The sequence below is a fragment of the Lemur catta genome, chromosome 17, assembly GCF_020740605.2.
Source record: "Lemur catta isolate mLemCat1 chromosome 17, mLemCat1.pri, whole genome shotgun sequence".
Taxonomy (NCBI): Eukaryota; Metazoa; Chordata; class Mammalia; order Primates; family Lemuridae; genus Lemur; species Lemur catta.
Window position 1 is genome coordinate 38,118,952 of NC_059144.1, and position 27,065 is coordinate 38,146,016.

Genomic DNA, 27,065 nt, shown 5'->3' on the forward strand with positions numbered 1-27,065 from the left:
GCCCCGCCCGAGGAGGGGAAGAAGGTCCCCCCTCCCCAAACACACATACGCCCGTCATTTTTTGTCCGCTCCTCGTCAGCAGGCGCCAGCCCAATCCGCTTCCGCGCCCCCAGCAGACGAGGGAGGACTGGCCCCCGCCTCCCAACACCGGGGCTGGTGAGGGGGACCCCGTCCCCCAAGCCTCGAGCAGGTGAGGGAGGCCCCCGCGCGCCCGGAGTCCGGACGGCCGCCGGGGCGGGGCGTTGCCTGGCCGACCGGTTGCGTAGCAACGGCGGGCGGTGCGTGACGTGCGCAGCCGCGCTTCGCCCGTGGCGCGCCCGCCCCTCTTAGACTTGCGCCGCCGCGTCAGCTCCGCGCTCGGTCTCTCGGCCCGCAGCGGTGAGGAGGACGTTCTGCAGTCTCCGCGCCCGCCGGCTCCGTCCTCTGCGTTCCTGCGACCACCGCGGTGAAGATGGTGAGTCGGAGGGAGCCCGACTCGCGGGCGGATGCGGCCAGGGGGCGTATCTCCGGGACGCCGCGGAGTCGGGGCTGAGGAGGGCGAGCCGCACCCGGCCGAGGCAGGGACCCGGGCCCGGCCGCAGTCTCCGGGCGGAGCATGGTCTCGGGCTTCGTCCGGCTCGGCTGGGCCCCAGAACCCCGGGGCGGATCCGCCGCCGCTGCGTCGCTCTCAGTGGCTGCGAGGCCGGTGCCTGGCCTCCGCGGGGCCTCCGCACGAGTGGCCCGGGTGGAGCACCCCCACCGGGGAGTGGATCCCGGGGTCTGCAGACTCGCGGGCGGGAGGGCGTCGGAATCCGGCGACAGTCTTGCTGGCGCGGGTTTCCCGAAAGCTGGCGCTGAAGCGGCCAGTGACTCGGGTGCGTTTCGGTCGTTGAGGTCTGTCCATCTCAATAAGGAAAATAAGGCCTTTATTGAACGATCCTAGAGGGCGGAATGATCGCTAACGAGCATGACCCTGGCATGATGTAGAACAGGGTGGCCTTGCAGCCGCTTTGTTTCTTCTTCTTTTTTTTAATCTGGCAATCAGCTTTCAGCAGCACTCTCATTGTGCTTGTCAAGCTTGGCAGTGTCTCTTTTAACCCTCTCCTGTCCAATTTGTCCATGTATGGTTAGAAATTTTATTTTACCTGTAAACAGTTTGGTTCTACCAGAACTTAGTGTGCAGAGTGTGGGCATGATGCTGGCATGCTAATATAAGCAAATTTAAAAGCTTTTAAAAAGTCAGTTAATTTACCGAGGTCGCTAAAAAGTAAATAGATTCTGCTCAGTATTTTCTATATGGTGGACATTTTGCTTAATTTACATGTTTTTCCCTCTCTAAACTGTCACTCTAATCTGCTGTAAAACAGTATTCCCAACCATGGGATCAGATCAGGTAGAACATTTTGTCATTTTCTGTAGTCTGCACAGACTGTTACCATTTTTGGCCAATGATTTGCAGGCAAAGCCTTACCAGACTTTGCTAGAAATATTACACTGTTAGTGCATCTGTCTGCCTGGAAGCAGTTGGTAATAGCTTATCTGCATACAGACTTCACTGAATTACAATTTTGGTTTTCTTGAGGTATTGCCACTTTCATGAAGATGCAGGCTGGCTTTTTAGGGAAAGAAAAAGATTAACAGGTAGTTTCTTAATGACTGAAGATATGTAATAAGGATTTGATATTTTTCAGTTTTTGGTTCTTGTTTAGTTTAATGCTATAAGCTACAAAGGCTCAGCACCTTAAGTCTTTTTAACCTCTTTAAGATTTTAGATGTATGTACTACTTTATACTGAAAGACATTTAATCTAAGGGCTTTGAGTTCTGATAAGTTTAGGACCATCCACTCTGTGAAAGTGCTTTAAAGTGGACCGGAGCCTGCTCTAGGGTCTTCTGATTTGACATTCTGGTTTTTTTGAGTTGCTAAGACACTTTATTATTCTATTTGAAAATAGGACCAAACATTTTAACTTCAGTTAAATGATTAGTTTCAGTTAAAGCTTAACTTCTGTACTTCTACACATTCCAGTAAAGGAAGAGTGTGTTACATTTTTCTGGTGTTGGCGGGGAGAGACATAAAGCTGAGCAGATTCCAAATACATTTTAAAATTGTTGGCCTTAAGAAGGTCAGGAAGACCTTACAAACTACTCTTGTTTAGATACCTGTTTAGAATGAGAATTCAGAATATAGACGACAATTTTTAAAGATTAGTTTTGTATTTAGCTTTATGAGCACAGGAGCATCTTAGTTCAGTCCAGCAGTTAGAAAATACTGTGGTTCTTATCCTAGGTTAGATGCTTGGTTCCAAGTTTCTTTTTATTCTTTTTAATGTTAAATATTAACCACTGATGGATTTGTTTTAAATTAGCAGAATCACTTCCTGATACTCACCAAGTCTTCTAGAAGCACTTGAAATAAAGCAATTTGAAACCAACTCAAAAAATCATCATCCTGGGCACTTTAGGATGAGATTTCGTGTTGCCAAAAAAAAAAAAAAGTCTACCTCCTTGAACTACATTTACACACATGAAACAAAATTTTTGTGTGTGTGTACTGGGTGTGCCAGTCTCCTTATACAAAGATTACTTACCAGCCCACCATCAAGTTCCTAGGATTATTTGCTCAGTAGTTCTATTGGGTATGGATTGAGATATCATGCGCAGACTTGTCTGCCTCCTTTTGTAACCAAAGTGCATTTTCAGCTTAACTATATGGCTGTCTGGAAAGTAGGAGTGTAATCTTGCCCCGGAAATAGAATTAAAGTTCTGCATGATACTTTCATCTGAACTTTGCTCCAACAAACTGAGTTAATTGGCTTAGGAATTACAGATGTATTCTACCACGTGATTAGCAAAAAGTACTTTCAGTTATAACAACCAGTGAAGTAGGTTGGGCATGTGTTCATGTACCTATTTAACATATGAAAAAACAGATGGTAAAGGATTAATTGACTCGTGACAGATCACTTTTTCTGACTCCATATCAAGCTTTAAAATAACTTAAACATTAATTTTGAAACATTTTAAGGAGAAAAGTATACAGAATAACAGATCTCTTTCTACCAAATAAAAAGTTAACTTTTTGCCTTATTTCAGATTTTTATGTTACCGTAACAGCTAAACATACATCTTCTTCCTCATCCCATTCCCTTCCCTCCCCTCCCCAGAGATAACCACTCTTGTGTCAAAGACATAATATGCCAATTAGGAAGACAGCTATTGCAATTAGCAGAACATTTCTAATTTCTTTTCTGGGAATATGCAACAGGCCAGTCCTTTTCAGCTACCTGTTTCTCAGAGCACAAAATGATGGGGGTGGATTTCTTAACTATCACTGCTTTCCAGGTGCACAGAAGTCAGGTAAAATTAAACATAGTCACCTGAAATTAATATATTAAATTTTCACTGATATTACCATACTTTCAGCTATAGATAATGTATCCTTAATAACGTGTATTGCCTTGATGTGTTTTTAAAATTTATATCAATGTTCCCTCATGTATTCTTTTGTAGCTCTTTGGAAAAAAATTAAACTTTGTGGGTTTTTTGAGGAGGTGATTTTTTGGTTTTAGCTGTAGCACTAGTTCTTTATTTATTTATTTTGAGACAGGATCTTGCTCTGTTGCCTGGTCTAGAGTACAGTGTCATCATCATAGCTCACTGCAACCTCAAACTCCTGGGCTCAAGGGAGCCCCCTGCTTCAGCCTCCCAGGCATGTGTCACTACCACACCTGGCTAATTTTTTAAATTGGCTCTTTAACTGCTGAATAGTATTCCATTGTATGGCTACACAAGTTTATCCATTCACCTATTGACAGATGTTTGGAAATTTCCCCAACTTTTTGCTTTTTAAATTTAATTTGTGGTCTACTTAAACTGTTTTTATGATAGGTGATTGCCATGCTATATCTTCCATTGTATTACTTTTTGCCCCCCGGTGTGTATGTCTCCTTGGTATATATCTAGAAGTGAAAGCCCTGGGTTGGAGGACATACATACATATTTTCTACTGTTAGTTTTTTCTAGTTTGCACCCCATCATCTACAGCCCGTTTCTCCATTCCCTTTCACCACTTGGTGTTATGAAAAATACCGTAAAACTTTTGCCAGTGTGATGGGTGTGAAATGGTTTCTTATTAATTTAATTTGCATTTTTCTGATTAGCAATGAGTTATCTTTTCATATGTTTATTTCATGTAATGTTTTTGAATGTTGCATTCTGTAAACCTGACATTGTGTAAATACTCACTGTGTCTTCATCTAAGCTTATTTGTGGAGCCATAAAGTAAGTCCAGCATTTAAAAAAATCAGCAAGAACATGATTGTCACAATGCTGGAACTTCATACTGAGGACTAATAATATTCCTCTCCTCTGCTACATAAGTTTCTTTCTAGGCCTCTTAAGCTGCTAAGTAACAGAAGTTCAATACTCTGTGGATTCTAGCGACCTACTGTTTTTAGGCTCCTGGTAGCAGTAGAATGTAAAGTGATTGAGGATAAAGTTCCTTCTTTGCCAAGCACCATGGAGATTAACATCCTTCAATTTATACTTATTCCTGTCTCTATCCTAGGCAGTTCATCTAGCCAAAACATTAAAACCAAACACATAGGGTATATATGGGAACTCTGTTGTACTGTCTGCTCAAGTTTGCTGCCAACTGAAGACTTCTCTTAAAAAAGTCTAAAAACCAAACAAAAAAAGTCTAAAAACCAAACATACAAAACAAATAACCGTGACTGTTTTTTATTTGTGTTTTTATGTTAATGTAATTTTATAATGTATTTTTTCAGTAATACTTTGAGATGAAGCATACCACACTTGAAATTTGAAAAATCCTGCAACTCTTGAAAAACTGAATTTAATAAACCAACACTATAGTCTGAGTAACTAGATCTAGTCTCTTTATTGCACTGCTATTTGCATATGTAAACCACAGACCATATAAAGAAATAAATAGAAGATTGTTAAAGTATCCTGAGCTTACTTCCCTTATAGCATAATATTCCTCTCTAGACTATGAAAGGCATACACCTAATGCTTCAGAAATATTGCAGCCACAACTTTTCTGCTATCTCTGTGCACTGATGTTAGAAGTGAGAAGTTTTCACTTGGAATTGTACTTCTGAGCTATCTCCTATTTGTTTTTCTTGATATTTTCCATTCGGAGAGGTACAGACTTAAAAAATAAACAAAAAGTTCATGCATCTCAGTAATACTTTGAACATATTTGTCATATTCATCATGAAAATTTCTGTGCAGGGATCCCTGTTGAGTTGAATAATTTTTAGTCTAGAGTGCTTCTTAGCTCTAAGATTAGTTTTATAGTAGCTGCCATTGTAATGCTTACATGCTGCTTACTCTGCTCGATAATTTGCTTTAAGTTAAAATTGAAGAACCAATTTGTATGTAGATTTTTAAAAAGCAATTGATTTTTGGTAAAAAATGCAATTACAGTTTTAAAATGAACAATTTAATCTCTAGTTAAAGGTGTGAAAAGGCTGAGAACTTGTTCTGTTACAGCAAGGCATAGATGAGCACTTGAAAGTAGAAACTTAAGTTCATACTATAGATGGAAGGTCATTTGTCATTGTGTTTGTGCTTTTGGATCACATCAAAGGAAGTCTGTTTAGTCCTTTAAACATTTTTACATTACTTTATAGGTTTTTACCTCTATTTGCCTTATCACAGAAAAGCAAAAATGAATTTCCTACCCATATTCCTATCTTGGCTTACTTTCAGAAAGTAGCTTATAAATGTAATTAGCATTTATTTTTAATTGGTTCGCACTTATTGTTGGTATTTTCTTGTATATATTGAGCATCCCTAATCCAGAAATCCAAAATGCTCCAAAATCTGAAACTTTTTGAGTGTCATCACACCAGAAGTGGAAAATTCCACTTCTGACCTCATGAGATAGTTGCAGTCAAAATTGTTTCATGTTAAAAAATTATTAAAAATATTGTATAAAGTTACCTTCAAGCTATGGGTATAAGGTATATGTGAAGCACAAATGAATTTTGTGTTTATACTTGGGTTCTGTCCCCAAGGTATCTCATTGTGTATATGCATATATTCCAAAATTCGAAAATGTCCTAAATTTGAAACACTTCTGGTCCCAAGCATTTTGGGTAAGGGGTACTTAACCAGTGGTAATAGAGTTAACGCTAAAACACAGGCAAATACAGGTAAGACTCTTCCAACTTGTTCTGGAAGTCAGTTATTAAGCTCAGGAGCTTTGAGGAATTTTCAAATCATCATAAGACTCCTCAGAGCAACACTCTAGTTATAGGAATGTTTACTCTTTAGACCAATGTTGTCAAATAGAAATAAAATGTGAGCTATGTGTGTACTTTTAAATTTACTAGTGGCCCCATTAAAAAAAATTTAAAAAGTGAAATTTATTTAAACCAATATATCCAAAATATTATACCAACATTTAATGAATATAAAAATTAATGAGAAATTTTACATTCTTTTTTCATAAAAATTGAAATCCAGTGTATGTATGTTTTGCACTGAAAGCACATCAATTCAGATGCCAAATTTTCATTGGAAATATTTGATCTGTATTTAGATACCATAAAACTTACTATTGAAAAAATAGATTCATCTGCCCAAGTTGCTTCAGATATAAGTTTTCTATTAATGGTGTTAAGAATCAGTTTTTAAATTTAAGTTAATTAAAATGAAATAAAGTTAAAAATACAGTTCCTCAGTCCCACTAGCCACATTTAAAGGACTCACTTTATAAACTGCATGTGGTTAGTGGCCACTTTATTGGACCAGGCTTAGGCTTTATGGAGTGGCCTGTTTAATTTGTAATGGGAAATTGGTATGGGTACCAGCTAACCTAATTCTTTGCATTTCTGCACATGTTTAAGCTAGCATATGAATTTATTTTATAGCACTTATTAGGATGTTTTGTGAAACTAGACTGTTGAGTGTTTTTAAGATGGGGTTTATGCATTTCAGCATAGGCATTTTGATCTGTTCCATTTCTGATGTGGGCCTGTTCACCCCTCTTAGGCAACCTGGTGGTCCCCCTACTCATGGGAGGTCACCATGTTGATACCAAACTTAGTGCAGTCACCTGATTGGCCTCAGGCACTACAACCCAGAACTCCTGGATTCAAGCTGTCCTTCTGCCTCAGTCTCCCAAGTAGCTGGGACTACAGGCACGTGCCACCATGCCTGACAGTGTTTGTCCATTTCAATAGCAAGATATCTCTCTCTTAGCAGGCCCACACAGATGTTACTCAAAGAACGAGAGGGCATTCTTAATTATGACAAAGGACCAGCTTCCATGGAGATAGATTATTTTAATTTTTATACCTTCTATTCCTGTATACCTTTTTTTAATGCAATGGAAATTGAGTTTTAAGTACTGAGCTAATTGAATAATACCTCTTCTTTGTATACTGCATTACAGTTTAATTTGAGTCTTACAAGTGAAAATCCTTCAAGATAGATAAGGCAGGTATTAGTAGAGTAATACCTTTAAAATGATTCTGGCATACAGAAACCCCTCAATAATGTCTGTTCCCTTCCTTTCCTTAAAAATGAAACTGAATAGAATTTGATGCTCATTGAGGCATCTGAATCATAGAAAAGTACGTGAGGGCATAACAAATGAAAAAGTAAGAAGGAATTCTGTCTTAGATAATTTGTAAGTATTTCCCATTATGACAGACATTGTGTTACCTTATCTCATTCCATCCTTATAGCAACCCAATGAGGTAGATATTATTATCCTTTCTGTTAAACTATACTGACAAGTGGTTAAAAGCAAAGGCTCAGAGTCTGGCTTCTGTGCTTATTGAATCTTGGCTCTGCCAGTTACTAAGTCTATGACCTTAGGTAACTTACTATTCTGTGCCTCAATTTCATCATTCTTCCAAGTGGGAATGATAATTGTACCTACCGTCGCAACAATATGAGTGATGCATATAACTAGTTTAAAGTAGTGCCTGGCATGTAGTAAAGTGTTTATCAATGTTGGCTAAAATAATAATATTAAATAGTGGCAACCTTAGATCTAATTAGATTAATAGTCTTTTTTTTTTTACTTGCTATCTGAATGGAAAAAGCCAAAATCACTTATTTAAGTCTTTGAAAAGGGATTTTTGCCTAGCTGTTCAAAGGGCAAGTTATCCTTGAAGGGTCAACTCTGGGAAGACCCCCCTGACATGACAACTTCTACAGTCACCTCTCATCTTGCAGAATCACTCATTTCCTGAGCTGTCAAAGCATGGAGATCTTCCTGGTGGTGTAGCATTAATCATATGGTATTCCATGTTATCTCTACCTAATTGGATATATCTTTAGAATAGTTCAAAGTTCCTATTAATTTGATTTTTCAGGTAACTTGATTCTTGATGTAAAAATATCTTGTCTTCCACTCTTAGTTATATTTTTTATGAGGTAATTAGTGAAGAATCACACACAGTTCTGCATTGTCTTCAATGCTTATAATAGCAATCATTTATTCAACAAATATTTGGGGTATTGTTATATGCCCCAAACTAGCATATAACTGTTATTACATGCTAAAAATAGGGTCCACACACTAGGATATAGTGCAGAAAATGTTCTTTCCACATGGAAGTTACATTCTAATATGGAGGAAGAGGCAAAAAAGACAAGGTCATGTCAGATAGTGGTAAGTGGTATGAAGAAAATAAGGTAGTCAGTAGGGAGTACTAGAAGAGTTGGGTACTTTAGTTAGGATTGTTAGGGAAGACCTCTTATAGGTGACTTTGGAGTTAAGGCTTGCATGGCAAGAGAGGGCTAGCTGTCAAGAACATTTAGGGCAGAAGGAGCCCTTGAGAAGAGAATGAGCTTGACATAGCCAGGGACAGAAAAGGCTTGTGTGGCTACAATTCAGTTAACAAGGGGGAAATAAGTAGGAAATGGATTGTAGGCAAGAACTAGACCAGGAAGTATCATTAGGCCAAAGGTGAGGAATTTAAATTTTATTCTGGCGACATAAGGAAGCCATTGGATGTGTGGTGGTGGGGAGGTGTTAAGTAGTAATATAAGATGTGATTTATCCCTATGGCTGATGTGTGGAGATTTACAAATGGGGCAAAAACCAATTAAGAAACTATTGCTTTTATTCAGACAATAGATGGTGGTAGCTTCGATTAAAATTTGTTACTAGTGGAGATAGTAAGAGGTGGTTAGATTCGATACATATTTTGGTACCCCCACATCCAAAGAGCTGGAAGGACTTACTAATAATTTGGATGTGTGGCATAAGGGAAAGAAAGACTATAAAGGATGACTCCTAAGATTTAGACCTCAGCTACTAGATATTTGATGGTGTCATTGTGCTTGGGGACCTGTAAAAGAAGCCAAAATAGTTTGGCAAAAATTGAGGTTCTTAGAACTTTGAGGAATAAAAAATTGATCCAGAAGTATTACAAATCTTTAAATAATTTTGGAGCTGATAAGAGTAATGTATGTTCATTCTAGAACATTAGGAAAAACTTAGTTTTAATAGCAATTCCAAACAAAGTATTAACATTTGGGGCATTTTCTTTCAAACCATTCTAAATAAATAAATAAATACACATACATATATACATACACACACACACACACACACACATTCACACTCATTCTTCCAACAAATAATTACTAGATGCCTTCTAGGAACCAAGTATTGTCATAGGCCTCTGGAGATTCAACAATATTCACGACAAAGTCCCTGTCCCTACAAAGTATACATTCCAAACATGATTTTAATAGGCACATCAGAAACTATCCTGTGGATATACTATAATTTACTTTGCAGTTCTCCTCTTTTTATCTGTTTGGGCTGTCTGGGTTTTTTTTTCTTTTGGATGTTTTCATTTTAAAATTTTACTTATTTTTTTCTTTAGGTAGATTTAGGGGGTACAAGTGGTTTTTGGTTACAAAGATGAATTGTATAGTGGTAATATCTGGGTTGCTGTCTACTTTTTATCATTATGTAGGTTATTTATCCAGAATAAATTCCTAGACGTGGGATTACTGGGTCAAAGGGTCAAAGGGTCTGGATTATTTTAAGGCTCTTTATATAAATGGCCAAATTAATTTCTGAAAGGTATTAGTGAGTATTAAATAGGATTGCCTGTGGTGGAAGATGAATCTGGAAAAGTAGGTTGGTTCAGACCATAAAGGGCTTTTTATGTTCTGTTAATGAATATGGACTTTATTTTGAAGGTTTTTGGGCATTATTAAAGATTTTTAATCTTGGGGATGATATGAGATCTTGAGAATAGATGAGTGGGAATAGATCTGAAATACACATTTAAGGAGGAATTGTTGGTGGGGCTTAGAAACGGTGTGATGGGGAAACAGAGGTAGGTCAGTTAACCAGCAACATTAAATTTGTTTGATATTCATTGACATGCTAGCTAATTGTCCAGAGAGAACTAAGATTGTTAAATCAAGAGAAATCTTTCATCTTTAGCTTATTATTTGCTTAATATGTTCTTTCTCAAAGAGGAGTAGAATATTTTTTATATTCTTAAACTTGAAATAAAGAGTAGATGTATGCATAATTTTTTTCTATTCAAGATCATTTACATAGAGTGAAATTCACCCTTTTTAGTATAAGTTCTTCAAGTTTTGGCAAATGTATACAGTTGTGTAAATACTACCACAATCGAAATATAGAATAATTCCCTTCTCCAAAAAATTCCTCCTATTAATCCATTCTCTCATCTCCAACAACCACTGATCCGTTTTTTATCCTATAGTTTTACCTTAGCAAGAATGCCATATAAATGGAATCATACAGTCATATGCTTTCAGTCTGGCTTCATTTCACTTAGCATAAGGCATTTGTTCGTCACCAGTTCCTTTTTGTTGCTGAGTTTCATTCCATTCCCCAGTGGAGGGGTATATTTTAATTGTTTCCTATCTTAGTGAAGGATGAGGCAGAATATTGCAAAGATTTTTTATCTTTTTCTAATATTGATAAATCCTTAAACAGTCATTCTCTCTACCTTGTATAAAACTTCTAATAGATACATCTAATTAAGTGTGTAGTGCTTTTTGAAAATTATTTCAACTGCAGACTCAAATGTCTAACAAGGCTGATGACTGCAAAAATTTTGAAATGTGTAAATGTGTTTTGTAGCTGCAGTCCCCAGTCCCTGGGCCAGTGGCAGTACTGGTCTGTGGCCTGTTAGGAAGCCAGCCACACAGCAGGAGGTGAGCGGTGGACAGGCCAGCAAGAGCGGCTTCATCTGCATTTACAGCCGCTCCCCATCACTTGCATCACCACCTGAGCTCCTCCTCCTGTCCGATCAGCAGCGGCATTAGATTCTCATAGGAGCTCAAACCCAACTGTAAAGTGTACGTACGAGGGATCTAGGTTGTGTGCTTGTTATGAGAATCTAATGTCTGATGGATGATCTGAGGTGGAGCTGAGACAGTGATGTTAGCGCTCGGGAGAGGCTGCAGATACAGACTATCAATTAGCAGAGAGGCCTGAATGCACAATAAAAGTAATGCCCTTGAATCATCCTGGTTTGTGGAAAAATTGTCTTCTGTGAAACCGGTCCTTGGTACCAAAAAGGTTGGGAACCACTGTTTTATAGGATATTGACTACATAAAGGTCGTGCTTTTTGCATGTTGATTAACATACGCATTAATGCCTTTCATGTAGCATTCATCTTGACATTAAGTGATGCTTACATACTAGACATTTTTAAAAATAAAAAGTACATATCCACAAGTTTTAAAACAAATACTAAAGTATATAACATTCATTGATTAAGTAACCATTTAGTTAGCTTCACAATTCTGAGTAGATGGGGGATTGTGTGTGGGTGTGTGTGTGTTGGGCAGGGGGATTGATAAAGATACTAAGAGTTCTTCAGCACAGTCTGGTGAGGGATTCAACCAACAGACAGTTAATCACAGTACTAGATCATACTGTGATAGAAATAAATGTGTTTGTACATGGAAGGATCATGTAATTTAGATTAGAGTTGGTGATTGGGGCCAAGTAGGGAGTTGCTTTCCCAGAGGAGGTTATGTTGGAGCTGACTGTGGAGGACTTGAATAACCAAGTGAAGAGGAGGAAGGTAAAGCATCACAAGAGAGCATAGTGTATTCAGGGAATTGTAAAGAGTCATACATGACTGGAATCAAGGGGTACATGTCAGGAAGAAGTGGGAAAGGAGACTAGAAATAGGGCATAAAAGGCTTGACAGACAAACCACTGAAAGAAAACAGTAATGGCACAGGACTATTTGCCTATCATCCCTGGATTGCTCTTCCCCCCTCCACTCCATTTTTTTAATCTAGGTTTTTTTGTTTGTTTGTTTGTTTGTTTTGCATGAGATGGGTGGCAGTAGATGGGGAAAACTGGGGAATATTCTTTTCTCCATCGGGTTTATAAAACTTCTTATTGTTCCTACTTTCCTTTTTTGATCCCTGTCTCTCAATTTGAGTAGGAAACCTGTTAACCTTGTTAGGATTGTCTACAAAAAAGATTGCATACCATGTGAGTGAGATAGATTATTTTTAGTAACCAGGCTTTTTTTTATATCTAATCTACTTTGGCTGTTGAGATGATTTTTCTGACTTGTTTGAAGGTTTTTTCCTTCTTGTTGGTGGGGTGGGGAGGTTGGTTTATAGAGTTTAGGTTATTAAGTGAACCTTACTTTTTCCAACTAAGTAAGGTTTAACCATGAAAATGTTTTGGTGGAACTCTTTAAACATTAATATATAGCAAGTAGAATTGCTATTTGGTCTGCATAGGCTATCATCCTCAAGGACATTATCTGTACTTTGCTGTAGGTGAAACAGGATTTCTATAATTGGAAATTGGTGGTAAATTTAACATATTTACTTTGTTTTGGGCGGAGGATGAACTAGTGTATTAAGGCAGAGCATTAACTTGGAACATTTTCTGGATCACTGATAGCCTATTAATGGCTGTGCAAATTAGAAAATGGTGTTCCTGCTGGGTGATGCAGCCTCAGGAGACAAGCAGGTGGCACTCCTCCAAATAGTTGCAGTTCTGCAGGTGTAGAGTTTGGCTAGTGGAACATGAACTTGAATTCATTTCTGTCTTGCCCCTTTGGCTAGGCACCCTTAAGCAAGGCACAATCTAAAAGATTGTAGGCAACAGCTCTACACATTTTGAACTTACCAAGAGATTGGGGCTTTGCTGTGTGTTTGCTTGACTAATACAGGCATACCTTGTTTTATTGCACTTTGCTTTATTGTTTTGTGCTTTATAAATATTCCATTTTTTACAAATTGAAGGTTTGTGGCAACCCTGTATCGAGGAAGTCTGTTGGCACCATTTTTCCAAAAGCTCATGCTCATTTGTATCTCTTTATCAGCCATTTTTATCAATAAAGTGTTTTTAGTTAAGGTATGTACATTGGTTTTTTTTTTTTATTTATTATTTTTTTTTTGAGATAGGGTCTCACTCTGTCAACCTGGCTAGAGCACAATGGCGTCATCGTAGCTCATTGCAGCCTCAAACTCCTGGGCTCAAGTGATCCTCCTGCCTTAGCCTCCTGTGTAGCTGGGACTACAGGCGTGGCTAATTTTTCTATTTTTTTGTAGAGACCCTTGGCTAATTTTTCTATTTTTTTGTAGAGACAGGGTCTCCCTCTTGCTCAGGCTGGTCTCTAACTCCTGGCCTCAGGCAGTCTTCCCACCTTGGCCTCCCAAAGTGCTAGGATTACAGGCGTGAGCCACAGCGCCCGGCCTGTACATTGTATTTTTTAGATATAATGCTGTTGCACACTTAACAGACTACAGAATAATGTGGTCATAAATTTTATATGCACTGGAAAACCAAAAAATGTGTGACTTGCTTAACTGCAGTATTTGTTTTATTGCTATGGTGTGGAACTGAACCAGAAATATTTCCAAGGTGTGCCTGTCTATACTGGGAAGGGACAGATTTTAGGACAAAACCTATTGGCTCACCTCATAGGCCCCAGTTTTCATCATTGTGGATTTTGATTTATGGCTGCAGATGATAGTTGTGCGTAGAACGGTAGGAGGTGGTGTAATTGAATCTTGCAGTGTTAAGAGGACTGTTATCGTTCTCTTTTGCTATTGCATGTCTCCGCTATTTAAGCATTTAATAGTCATGGAAAGAAAGAAGAACTACATATCAAATGTCAGGTTTGTTGTTGATTCATAGTTCTGGTCATCAGAGAATAAATAGAAATTACTGTTTCCGGTATCAGTTTTAAGTTGTCTGGATTTCTTTATCCATAGCATTCCATTATCCAAAGGTTTTAATAAAAATTGGCCACTTAGATAACCAGAAAGAGTTGAAAAAGCTCTAACCAGATTTTCTGGTTAATAATAAGAATCTTTGTTTACTGAATGTTTCCATTGCCAGACACTGTACTTTAGGTAACCCTGTGTGTGTTGTCTTTTCAATTTCCTTGTGTTAGCAATACCATAATTTACATTTTACAAGTGATGAAGTTGAGGCTTAGAGAAGTTAGCTAACTTGCTCAGGTTATATGATTTTCATAAGTCTGATTCAACCCTGTGGTATGCTTTCTGCTCTCGTTAAAAAGGTCTTCTAAGGTTAAATATGTTCCAGATTTTGTTTATAAGGAGAACATAGTTTCTTAAAAAAAAATTCAGTGTCTGACTTCCTTAATTTATTTAAAAAACATATTCCCAGTTAATTTTAAAATTTATCTGAAATAGCCCTATGTGTAATATTATATAAAATGAAGTTACCTTTATTGCTATTATATAAACCATTACTAAATTATTAAAGTATTAAATCCATTATTTCAGCTCTTCCTCAGTAGCCAGGGCTTTTTCCCTCAAGGATTAAGAACTTTTGTTATGCCCTCTGTAAGAATTAAAGTCTTTGCTTAAAGTCAAGCCCTCTTCTATGAAACTTTATGATCATTCTTCATTTTGGTTGTTTTGACGCTTCCAAATTAACACTCAGAATATGTACTTTAAACAAAAACAAAAAGTGTATCTGAATTTCCTCCAAATTTCTTCCTTTTTCTCAGAAACAGTCAACCATTATTATGGTAAAATAGCGTTGAAATCCTCAGCTTTGGAGGCAATATTCTGTCATTGCATAGTGTGATAACTGAGGTTCTTGATGACAGGAGTAATCAATAAAGCTAAGTAATATATTGTTTTCCAAGGCAGGAAATGTAGTTTTATGAATTTGTTTACCCAAAACATACTATTCTAGTATTAAGAGAGGTAATTTTGTGTTAACTTTATGTTAAATTATTTAAAATAAAATTAAAAATTTAGTTCCTCAGTTTCCTTATGTGCTCAGTGGCCACTCATGGTAGTGGCTGCTATGTTAGTGCAGAAAAGGAGCATTTGCATCATTGCAGAAGGTTCTGTTGGACAGCACGGCTCTCTAGAACAGTGCGACTAAGGCTTTAGTAATTCATGGTCAGGCTTCATGGTGGTGGCGGGGAGGTCTTAACATTCATTTATGTGTAATCACCTATTATATCCTCTTTTCAGTATGATGACCAGGCCAGAACGAACTGCTGTTTACTCTCTCTAAAGAATAAACTACAGAAATCTAGTGGGTAAGGGGGGTTCGCGGTGGCAGGGTGGCGTTCCAGAGGGGGGATATAGGGATCTAAGTGCTTCTCAAACTAATTTCACTCATTCTTCCTAATTTAAACCTCCATATCGCTTGGGATTATGTTCTTTTTAATTTGTTTTTTATACTTTCAGTATTTCATACAAGCTCTGCCAGAGGAGGCTCATGTAGGTTTGGGATCTATTATACTTAATGAACAAATTAAAAACTGGTAGTCAAGTAAGATAAAATGCAGTGCAGTATTTGTTTAACAGCTACTATTTTGACATGGGGGTGGAGCTCTAAGAGCAGCTGTTATTCTCCAGTGGTCACTGGTACAGAACACCAGAACATGGAGAAACTGAAGTTGTGGAGAGCATATCTTTTTAAGGTAATCACAGAACTCTTGTTATGATAGCAATCTATTTTTGCTCTCAAGATTTTTCCTCCCAACCGTGCAGCAAATTTTGGTGCTATGTCAGACTATCCTTTAATGGTCTTTATTGTTACAACTGTGTTTTTGAATATCAATAACTTTTTAAAAATAAATTTAAAATCAAAACTGGATTAGGTTTTGCTTTTTAGAATACACTTTAGATTTCTCAACAGCTGAACAAGTTAGTCTTAATAATCTAATGTTTTAGACAAATATTTTAAAAACGGGACTGATGGGAGGGGACCTTTTTCTACTAGGTGAAAGCACGGTGTAAAGATAAAGAACAAATGGTTCTGTGTATTGTTGTTACAACCATTTTTGTTTTGTTTTAAGATTCACCATGATGTTGCTTTCTGATAACAAATCCATCAAAATTAATACAGGAATTATTATTATTATTATTTTTTTTGAGACAAAAGTCTGGCTCTGTCTTCCCAGCTAGGGTGTAGTGGCATCATCATAGCTCGCTGCAACCTGAAACTCCTGGGGCCAAGCAATCCTCTTGCTTCAGCCTCCTGAGTAGCTGGGACTACAGGTGCATGCCACTGTGCCCAGCTAATTTTTCTATTTTTAGTAGAGACCAAGTCTTGCTCTTGTTCAGGCTGGTCTTGAGCTCCTGAGCTCAAGCAGTCCTCCCGCTTCGGCCTCTCAGAGTGGTAGGCTTATAGGCATAAGCCACTGTGCCCGGCTGATCTCCAAGATATTAATAAACTGCAGTTTCTTAAGGATTATTTTATCTTCTTTCCATCCCACTAATCTGTACTGCAGATTTCCAGTTCACCAACTAAAGTCAAAGGTATAAAAGAGCCACCAGCTTGTTGAGAGGAGATGTGTGGTCACTGGGAGAATCGAGTTTAGAGGAAGGGAGGAGCTCTGGGCAGTGTTGGGCCAGGCTTTAGTTCCTGCTTCCTTAGTCAGCTCTCATGGTTTTAGTTTTACTATATAAAAATCATTGTCAAGAATGTAGGGACCAGTTGTTCAATGTTCATTTCTTCCATGTCAGTGCTATTTCTAGGATATATTGAGTAAACCAAGCTATAACAAACTTAAGTATATTCATTGACTGTAACATACACTTTTCCTTGTGGTTTTTTGATTATTTGCACAGGCAGAATTTATTATTATAATGTTACTAGGCATGAAGAACCATATTGCTCTAATGTCAAAGTCTCCGAAGCCACCAAGGTGGAAAGATTAGGAAGTAAGCATTTGGCAACATTAATCAGTCTCCTAATTACCAAACTGAGTCCTTCCTTTCCACCCTCCCTCTCCCAGTTCAGTGATTGTCAAGAACAATTGATTGTACCTATGTAGTGTCAGCACTCATCCCGTCCTCTCCTTAGTGCTGTTGTCACTAACCTAGTGAGGGCCTTTATCACCTCTTGCCTTGCTTGCTGAACTAGCCTTTTAGCTGGTTTCCCTGTTACAGTTCTCTTCTTGTTCTCTTATGCATGGCTTGATATGTTTTCCAAAAGCACAACTGTGGTCATCTTACATTTTCTTTTTAAAAATATCCAGTATCTCCAGACTCCTGAGCCTGCCATTGGAGGCCTTTTCCACTGAAATTCAGTCCAAATGTCCAATTGCCTTCTGCCTTATCTTCCTCTCATATTGTATTTGCTGGGTTCTCTTTGTCAGGAACTATCTTTTCATCCTTTCAGGGCCCTTGTTTTGGAGTGCTTCAAGTCACCTTCCATGCTTCCTGGTGAAAAACTCCCTGACTGCCTGCTCCTCTGTCCCCACGCTCCTTCCATTTAAGCTCTAACCTCTTTAAATTCCCTTCCATTGGAGTCTATCAGGGAATAATGAACGTTCTACCAAGTATTAAAGCTTTATATTTAATATATGCTGTCTTTGTCTTCTCCATTAGTCAAACTTTCTTAGGGGTCTCATTTGTCTTTGATTTCTTTCAGGGGAACACAATAATGAATGAGACAGACACAGTCTATCTTAAGGAACTTATAGTCTTCTTAGGGAGACAGACATTAATTAAATAATTTTAAAGATAGAGCATTGAATCTGTGGTAAGTGCTATGGAGTAGAGATATGTGATCTCATGGGAGTGTGTGGTGGTAGTTTGGACCCAGGTGATGTTTCTGCAAACTGAGATTGATCTGAGATCTAAAGAGTGAATTAGCCAAAAAACTGTAGAGAGAAGTACCACATCCAGGCAGAGTATACAGTATGAACAAAGGCCCTGAAGTGGGAGGGAGCATGATACATACAAACAATTGAAAAAGAAGGCCAGGGTAGTGAGAGGCAGAGTAAGAGAGTGTATGCTGTAAGATAAGGCCAGAGAGGTGGGTAGAACCATATCATTGTTGTTTTTACCCTCAGATCAATGGAAAGCCGTTGAAATGTCTTAAGTATGGTGATTGGATTCATGTTTCACATCTCTGGCTACAATGTAGAGAATAAATTGGAGGGTGGAGGTGATTGGCATTGGGCATGGGCAGTCTTGTTGTATTAGATTACAGTGGTTGCAACCTTTTTGGCACCAGGGACCGGTTTCATGGAAGATGATTTTTCCATAGACTGGGGGATGGTTTTGGGATGATTCAAATGCATTACATTTATTGTGCAGTCAAATCTCTCTGCTAATGATAATGTGTATTTGCAGCCACTCCCCAGCACTAGCATCACCGCCTCAGCTCTACCTTAAATCATCAGGCGTTAGATTCTCATAGGAGTGCAAACCCTACTGTAAACCCTGCATGCAAGGAACACTTACTGACAGATATAGTCAGATATTGGTTGGCTGCATATAAAACTTCAAATGTTGCCTTCTTTTAAAAATTGTTGGGTCACATGTGACTTATAAATCAACATGGACTAGGGAGTTAGAGGAGTGGAGATCTGTTTTTAATTCTTAAATATTAACTTTAAAAACCTATTGATCATTTGATGGACATTAGAGTTGTTTCTACTTTTGGTCTATTATGAATAATGGTGCTGTGAACAGTTGTATATAGGTGTTGTGTGGACATGTTTTCATTTCTCTTGTGTGTATACCTAGGAGTGGAATTCCTAGGTCATGTTAACTCCATGTTTAACTTTTCCAGGAATTGCCAAACTGTTTGCCAAAGCAGCTGCACCGTTTTATAATTCTATAGTAGTATATGAGGATTCCAGATTTTCCACAGTTTCATCAACATTTGTTACTGTCCATTTCTTTTATTTTAGCCATCCTAGTGGGTTGTAAAGTGGTATTTCATAGTTTTGATTTTTCATTTTCCTAATGGTTATTGATGCTGAGCATTTTTTCCATGTGCCTTATTGGCCATTTGTATATCTTCTAGAAATGTCTAATCAAATCCTTTAGCCATTTTTTAATCGGGCTGTCTTTTTTACTGTTGTAAGAATTCTTTATATAGTCTCAATACAAGTTTCTTACAGGATTTGCAAATATTTTCTCCTATTCTGTGGGGCTATCTTTTCCTCTTATATTCATTTTTATTTTTTAAATTATTTGACATTAATTTTGGGTATCATTAATATTTTGCATTGTTTAATATTCTAATTCTTTAGAAAAGCTAACATGCAAAGTAGTTAATGAAGCATAAAAAAATTATGGATGTAGTAATGTTAATAGCACAGTCCTTAAGATGAAAAGATTAAAGGTTGGTTTAGGATCTTGTTCCATCAAGATGTTATTTAACTGTTCTTCATCCCAGAATAACAAGTATAACATGATAAAAGGTTAAGTTATCCTCTTTGTTATAGCAGTGATTATTTTCTTATATATTCTAATCTTAATTTAAAACTTGCAGATTTTAGAAACAAAATTTTAATGGCAAGTGACTAATAATGTTATTAAATATTGATCACATAATTTTGAAATGTGAATAGAACAAAAATCTTGTCATAATTCTTCTTTTATTAGAGAAAGAGATGCTGTAGGAATGGAATTTTCTCAACCCAGCAGCTGTGACTGCCTTCTGTGAATTAATGAAAGGAATTTTGTGAATCATTAGTATACAAACTGTGGAGATAATCTACCCCCAGTCAAGGCTCTCAGCAACCTATATAAGAAGAAAATAATCCAGTACCTTAAGAAGCATTTCTTTCTAGGTTTTGAGATAGGAGAGGCAGCTGTAGCTGAATTGTTCCTTACCTCCACATAATAGTGATGAATGACATATATGTGATCTTTAAAAAAGTTTGATGTCTGAAATTAGTAGTGATTACAGCTTAGATTTTCTAGTTTTCTAATTGGATAATGCATATACCTTTAAAAATTTAAGTATATGCTATCTATAATAAGTTAAATGGTGTTTCACATTTGGCACAATAAAAATTGTAAGCCTTTTATTTATTTTCTCATTATAGGCCTCAGGAGTGCAAGTTGCTGATGAAGTATGTCGCATTTTTTATGACATGAAAGTTAGGAAATGCTCCACACCAGAAGAAATCAAAAAAAGAAAGAAGGCTGTCATTTTTTGTCTCAGTGCAGACAAAAAGTGCATCATTGTAGAAGAAGGCAAAGAGATCTTGGTTGGAGACGTTGGTGTAACCATAACTGATCCTTTCAAGCATTTTGTGGGAATGCTTCCTGAAAAAGATTGTCGCTATGCTTTATATGATGCAAGCTTTGAAACCAAGGAATCCAGAAAAGAAGAGTTGATGTTTTTTTTGTGGTAAGCCCATGTTAGGCATATTGAGCCGCTGTGAAATTTATTAAGAGAATTACTTTCTTATTGTCAGCACTTGGAGAACCAGATCTGGGACCAAAGTAATTTATATTCACGCTATTTGCAGTTGTCATCATTTAATTTTTGTTCACAAGGTTTTATAATCTTAGCTGAATTGGTATTCATGAGACCAAAACTAAATTGACTGCTCTTTGTCTACTTGAAAGAATGTGATTTTCAATAATGGATTTTCTTGGGTGGGGGAGGGGCAGGAGGCAGGTTTCTATGCATCCTCTGAATTTACTGCTTTTATAAGCTAAAATTCCCTACTTTTGTTAAATTTCCTACTTATAAGCCAAAACCCTTCATTTCCAACATGCAGTGCTAGGAACCAGCTTCCCACTGTTTTAAACACACGCCCTTTACTTGTGTCTCTGTGGTTTGTTACTTTTGAAGAAGTTAGTGCTATTCCTTCCCTGTCCAGTAGGGTAGCTGATGCATGGGGTGTCCCAATGAAGGGAGGAAAGCCCCCTGAGCTCCCCAAGTGGGTTCTTAGCTTTGTGGGAATGAATTGGAGGGCAAGCCAACTAGCTATAGGAAAGTTTTACTGAGACAGAGACAAGACAGCAGATCCTACTCCACAGACAGAGAGGGGTCCTCTCCCGAGCAGGAGGCAGGAGGACCCCTTATGAGGCAACAGTAACATTGTTACATGTTCAAAAATTCTGTTAGGAAACAGCTGTACATGACCAGCATTGTCTTGAGGTCAGGCCATAAAGGTTAACTAATCATAAACTGTTGTCACAGAAAGGTAAGCACAGGTTGTGAGGCATCCAGCTTAGGAAATTCATCCACCCTTGGGTGGTCCTGGGCTGGGAACTTGCTGGTGAATTCCTTTTTCAGGGTGGTTAGGGTCTGGTATCGAGTCAAAATGGCTGCACTCAGGCTCTCTTGATCTGCCTTTTCTGCCTTATCCCTACATTATAGCCACTAGCTGCATATGGCCATTTAAATTTAAATTAACGTTAAAAATTCAGTTTCTTGGTTGAATGAATGACCACATTTCAAATGCTCAGCAGCCACATGTGATTAGCGGCCACCGATCAGCACAGACATACATTTCCGTCACCACAGAAAGATCTTTTGGACAGTCCTGCTCTAGATAGTGCTATAAAGTGATTTTACCTGGTCTTTTTCTTGAAATGCCGTTGAAATTGGTTATTCTGGTCTTTCAAGTAAGTCAATATATGAGATTGAGCTTTAGATAAAAGTTATGCCTGTATCCCTCATTTAATTTACATTATGCTACATTCCTTGATATGGCCAGGAAGCCACATAGATTCTCTGGCTTCCAAGGGGAAGTGGAAGTAACACCCTCTGATTTGGTCGGGGCAGGTGGTTCAAGGCTTCCTTTGATACTTCGTAAGGCAGGGAAGGACTTAGCTCTTAGCTGTGTGCCACCAACAGCTTGGCGTGTAAGGGGCGTGGGGCTAGGAGTTTAAAAGAATTGAGGTTTAAAAGGAAAGTAACTCTAGATCATACACTGCGGCTCCATTTCAGTAAGCCTACGTTGCACTTGATCAAATCAGGTTGCTGTGAGGAGTGCAAATATGCGGTCACAGTGTATGTTTGGGGCAGCTTACTGTTCCTTGAGGCTGGTACATAAAGATAATAGTTGATCAGACTTAAAATTAGCACAATTTTGATTTGAATGAAGGTACATTTGGTATTTCTACTACATGCCAGGTATTGTGTTAGGGACTTGGAAAACAGCTGTGAATAAAACACATACAGTCTCTGCCCTTCCGGGACTGCCAGCTGAATGGCAGATATGCCAGCTAACGGTTTAGGCTTTTAAAAATTAATCAATATTTCCTTCATTTGCAATTTTTTTCCTACTTTTTAAAATGTATTTTTTCCACTATGAAAACTATACATTCTTATAAAAGAACACTGGAAAATAAAAGCAGAACGAAGAAAAAGAAATTGTTAGTGCAGTAGTTTATTTTGCATTATTACTTATTTTAAAGAAAAGAATAAATCCTTATTATAGGCATTTTCCATAACAAGCTCTGTCCAGGGCCCAGGGAGTGGCTCTTAAAAAGTATTTTAACAATCTGGTTAGAGTAAAATCAGAACAGCTAATGCTTTTTCATGTTCTTGACCTATTTGCATGAGAAAAGTACACACTTTGTAGCTCAAACATCTGCCAGTCCTGAGGTTGTGATGGCTTTGCCTCCCTCACTGGATCTTAGAAGTGGGAGGAATAAGCCTCTGAGAGACAGACTGCCTTCTTCCTGGTTCCCAAGAATAGAATCTCTACTCACTAAGGTGTGTGTAGACTAGCTGAGATCCACATGCCAGGGCTCATGGGTGTTCATTCAGTGTCCTGGATATATAGCAGCTAAATGCAGTCATTAAATGCTCAAAAGTATTTAACTACACGGTAGTTAACATCGTCAGTGGGTTCTTGGAAACTGCCACTTTAAGTGAAACAGCGTATAGCAGTTCTTCCAGGAACATCAGTTCATTCACCTATTGGTGAGGGAAACGGTTTTCTTATGCATCATTTTGCTGAAAGTCAGTTTCCAAGAACTTCCTGACGATGTTAAGTGAGGCCTTACTGAACTCCATTTTCTCTTTGACACATTGGTAGTGCGGTGTGCAGGCAGGCCTGAGGTTTGGTGGTATAGATGGAAAGAAGGCATTCATGTATAAGCAGTGTGAGGTTTTCTGTCCATTATTAATATTTGTTATTTTTCAAAATTTTTGGTGAAGAAAGTTTTGAACCATATGCTGTGTTTTTAGCATGTTTCCATTCAAGAGGGGCAAGATGCTAACATTTTATAAATACAAGATAATAGTAATACTGACAATTAAGATATAATTATTGCTGAGTTGCCATTTAACTTAAAAAAAGAGGTCTTTGTGAAAGCTGTATTTAGAATTATGAGATTATACATGTGGATTTACTATTTTTTCAAGAAAATTATTGAAACTTAGGTTTTGACTCCAAGTTTGATATTTCAACATGTATTATGTTAGATTAGGATGGAAAACAAGTACTTGTGTGGTTAGAATCTACTGTTAGAATAGATGTAAATGAAGGGACTGGTGAGGATTAAGAAGGGGACTTTTACTTTATTTGTGATTTATTCTTTTCTAGAAAATCTGAAGTAAAAATTCAAAAATACCAGCATTTCTTAATTCTGGGTGGTAGATACTTACAGATTCTCTGTATTCTTTTGTATTTTGAAACTTTTCAACTAGGAAAGCTATCAAAAACCTTTTTTAAATATGATTTTTAGCCTGACCTCAATCCTTTATTAATAAAAAATGAAAAAAATATTTTAAAGCAAAAGAACTGGGTTATACAATGAAGTGCCTAATGTTCATTCTTTTTTTATGGACACATTAATCTGACTTTTAGTCAGTGGTTCTCTTACTTCTTTTCACCTTGGTCAACTTGAGTGATTCTGCATATGCCCATCCATAACATTCACCCTCTGAGGTGGCAGGGAAATAGAAACATTTTGTAGTTAGAAAAACTCTCTGGAGAGTCTGAGGACCCTCTCCCTGTCACTGAAGCAAATGTTTAACACTTTTCTCTAAAGAAGTTATACTTTCTCTAAAGAAGTTTCTTCATTTTTGACATCCTTCTATCTAGGGCACCAGAACTTGCACCTCTGAAAAGTAAAATGATCTATGCGAGCTCCAAGGATGCAATCAAAAAGAAATTTCAAGGTATGGTCTGAATTTACTTCTGAATATTTGGAGGTATGGTGAGCCCCTGGAGTGGGAGCTGCAACTTTTCGAAGAAGCACCTCGTTTTCTTGGAGAACTTTGGGCAAAAATAAAAGGAGGGGTGGTGGGAAGAGATGCTTGTTTTGAGAAAACATAAGGTTGAACCCAGCTTTTCATTGTGTCGTCTGCCTTGTGCTGGTCACTTTGAGTCTGGGTGGCCTGTGTTTAATAACTGCTCCTTCGACATTGTATATGACTTGTTCAGGCTGGTTTTAAACAGTATGAGGGGCTCCCCAGATTCTAATGTAGCAGGTGGAGATTAATTGGTTTACATTGGTCATAATTTAATAGTAAATTTGCCATTGCTTTTGAATGTAGTAGTTATAACAAAGTTGCAAAAAGGAAATGTTCATAAATGGGAAAGGTGCTCTTATTTCTAGTTTTACTCTTGAATGGTATGATTTTAGGTAATTGATGCGTCTGTGTCCAAAGGCAGTGCAGTCACTCCTTGAGCTGGCCAGTCGTATTTGACTTGCCGCTGGGGGACTGGGATCCTGATGAGATGGCCTGGCCAGACTGCAGCCAGGAGGAAACGTTGGTATGATGGAAATAGCATGGGGCAAGTGCCCAAAGGGTTAAGCTTGATGTCTAACTGCTGTGTGACCTTGGCCAAAACCGCTTCACTTCCATGGGCATTGATTCTGTCAGCTACAGAATGGGAGGCTTGGTCTGGATCATGTGTGAGCTTTAGTCGAAGAGTTTGCCCGGTCACCTTCCTGCCATGGCTATCCAAACAGCTGAGTGAGCCAGGGTCACAGGGCTTGGCCTAATGTTGGTTTTGTTTTGTTTGTTTTACTGTGACTGACTGGTTTTTATATTCTTGTAGTAAAACAGGTTTGCCCGGGCTTGTTTTATTTAGTCAGGAAAACAAAATTCTTGCTTCCTTTCCCGAGCCTTGCTGCTGCATAGTCGTTGCCTTGTCAGGTTTTTCATGCATTTGATTTGATGCTGGGCATCCCCCAGACGCATGTTCACTGGTCTGCTAACTGATGTTTTAAAATTATTCCTTAGCTCCAACACTTTCACAGCTCAACCAAAAAAGATTCAGAGTAGATTCTTCATCATCTTTATTCTGCATTGCCTTTTAGTAAATGGAATTACTATTTAGACTTGATTTGGTGATCTGTCTAAAAAGACAGGGTCTTGCTGTGTCACACAGGTGGGAGTGCAGTGGCGTGTTCATAGCTCACAGCAACCTCAAATTTCTGGGCTCAAGCAATCCTCCTGCCTCAACCTCCCGAGTAGCTGGGGCTACAGGCACTTACCACCATGCCTGGCTAATTAAAACAAAAAATTTTTTTTAAAGACGAGGTCTTGCTATGTTGCCCTGGCTAGTCTTGAACTCCTGGCCTCAAGCAATCCTCCTACCTTGGTCTTCTAAGGTGTCGGGATTATAGTTGTGAGCCACTGCGCCTGGCTGGTGATCTGTCTTTTAATGACAGTGACCTTGTCACCTTTTTTGTACTGAAACCATCCACTGGCTTTCTCAAACCAGTCCTGAGTGGTCCAAAAGCTGACCTATTGTGCTTTCCACAGCTTGACAAATGGTTTTAAGATGATGGAATAAGAATGCAGCCATTTAAAAGATAGCAGTTGGTTATGGAGAAGCTACTGTATATAATTTCATAATTGAGCTCATTCTGCAATATGGTGATGTAGTTTTTCTAAGAAAGCAATCAGTAACATTTCACAGTTTTCACTGTGATAGTTTTCTTAAACGTGTGATGTAATACCACTGGAGAGCTAGCTGTTTTCTATAGCAAAAGTGATGCCATTTTACTTACTTTTCACTACAGTTGACTAAATCAACTGTGTAATCAAGAAATATCTAATTCATACTTTTATTTATATTTTAAAAACCAAGAATATTTATTGCTAGAACTGCTTTTTGATTTTTTATTGATAAATACAACGTATCTATAGAAAAGTATACATCACAATTTATTGTAGAACTTGAATTTTCAGACTGAACATGATGGTTGTTTCTTGATCTAATGACCAGCAGCACCCCAGAAGCTTTCCTCGTGCCCTCTTCCACTCATGCCACTGTCCTCTGCCCCTTCCTCCACAAGGATAGCCAGTGCCCTGGCTTCTACAAATGGAATCATACGGAATATGTGCTTTTTTAATCCAGCTTCTTTCAGTCAGCATTATGTTTATGAAGGTCATCCATTTTGATGCATGTAGTTACAGATTATGCTCATTCCTGTGTAATAGTCCATTATTTGTAAATGCTGAAGTTTATCTGTCCTTATTAGAAGTGGTCTTTAAAAACAGTTTACTATCTTAGAGAAAGAAGTAAGCTGCTGCCATAATTCTAAATAGAATTATTGTTTTTTCTCTCTAGGCATAAAACATGAATGTCAAGCAAATGGGCCAGAAGACCTCAATCGGGCTTGTATTGCTGAAAAGTTAGGTGGGTCCTTAATTGTAGCCTTTGAAGGATGCCCTGTGTAGATCATCATTCAGTGCCACAAATTGAAAGCTTCCGTGTTTAATGTTATCCTCTTGCTATATAAATAAAGCAAAAATATATTTAGGCCAGGGTCTTACTGAGGGGGAGCTGTCTTGTCATCTTTTAAACTAAATATTCTATGAACTTGTGCAAACAGCCCTAAATAAATCTAAATTCTAAAGTTTTATTGGTGTGAAATTAAATTCT

The 27,065-nt window shown here is 38.1% G+C and overlaps 1 protein-coding gene across 1 annotated transcript; it reads left to right on the forward strand.

Annotated features, from left to right (window-relative positions):
• Window positions 1-99: 99 nt before the first annotated feature.
• Window positions 100-27,045, forward strand: DSTN (destrin, actin depolymerizing factor). The gene is made up of 4 exons (XM_045528884.1): window positions 100-454; window positions 20,298-20,605; window positions 24,267-24,343; window positions 26,751-27,045. Exons 1-4 carry the CDS (start codon window positions 452-454, stop codon window positions 26,858-26,860), a joined length of 498 nt encoding a protein of 165 aa, XP_045384840.1. The 5' UTR covers window positions 100-451; the 3' UTR covers window positions 26,861-27,045.
• The last annotated feature ends 20 nt before the right edge of the window (window positions 27,046-27,065 follow it).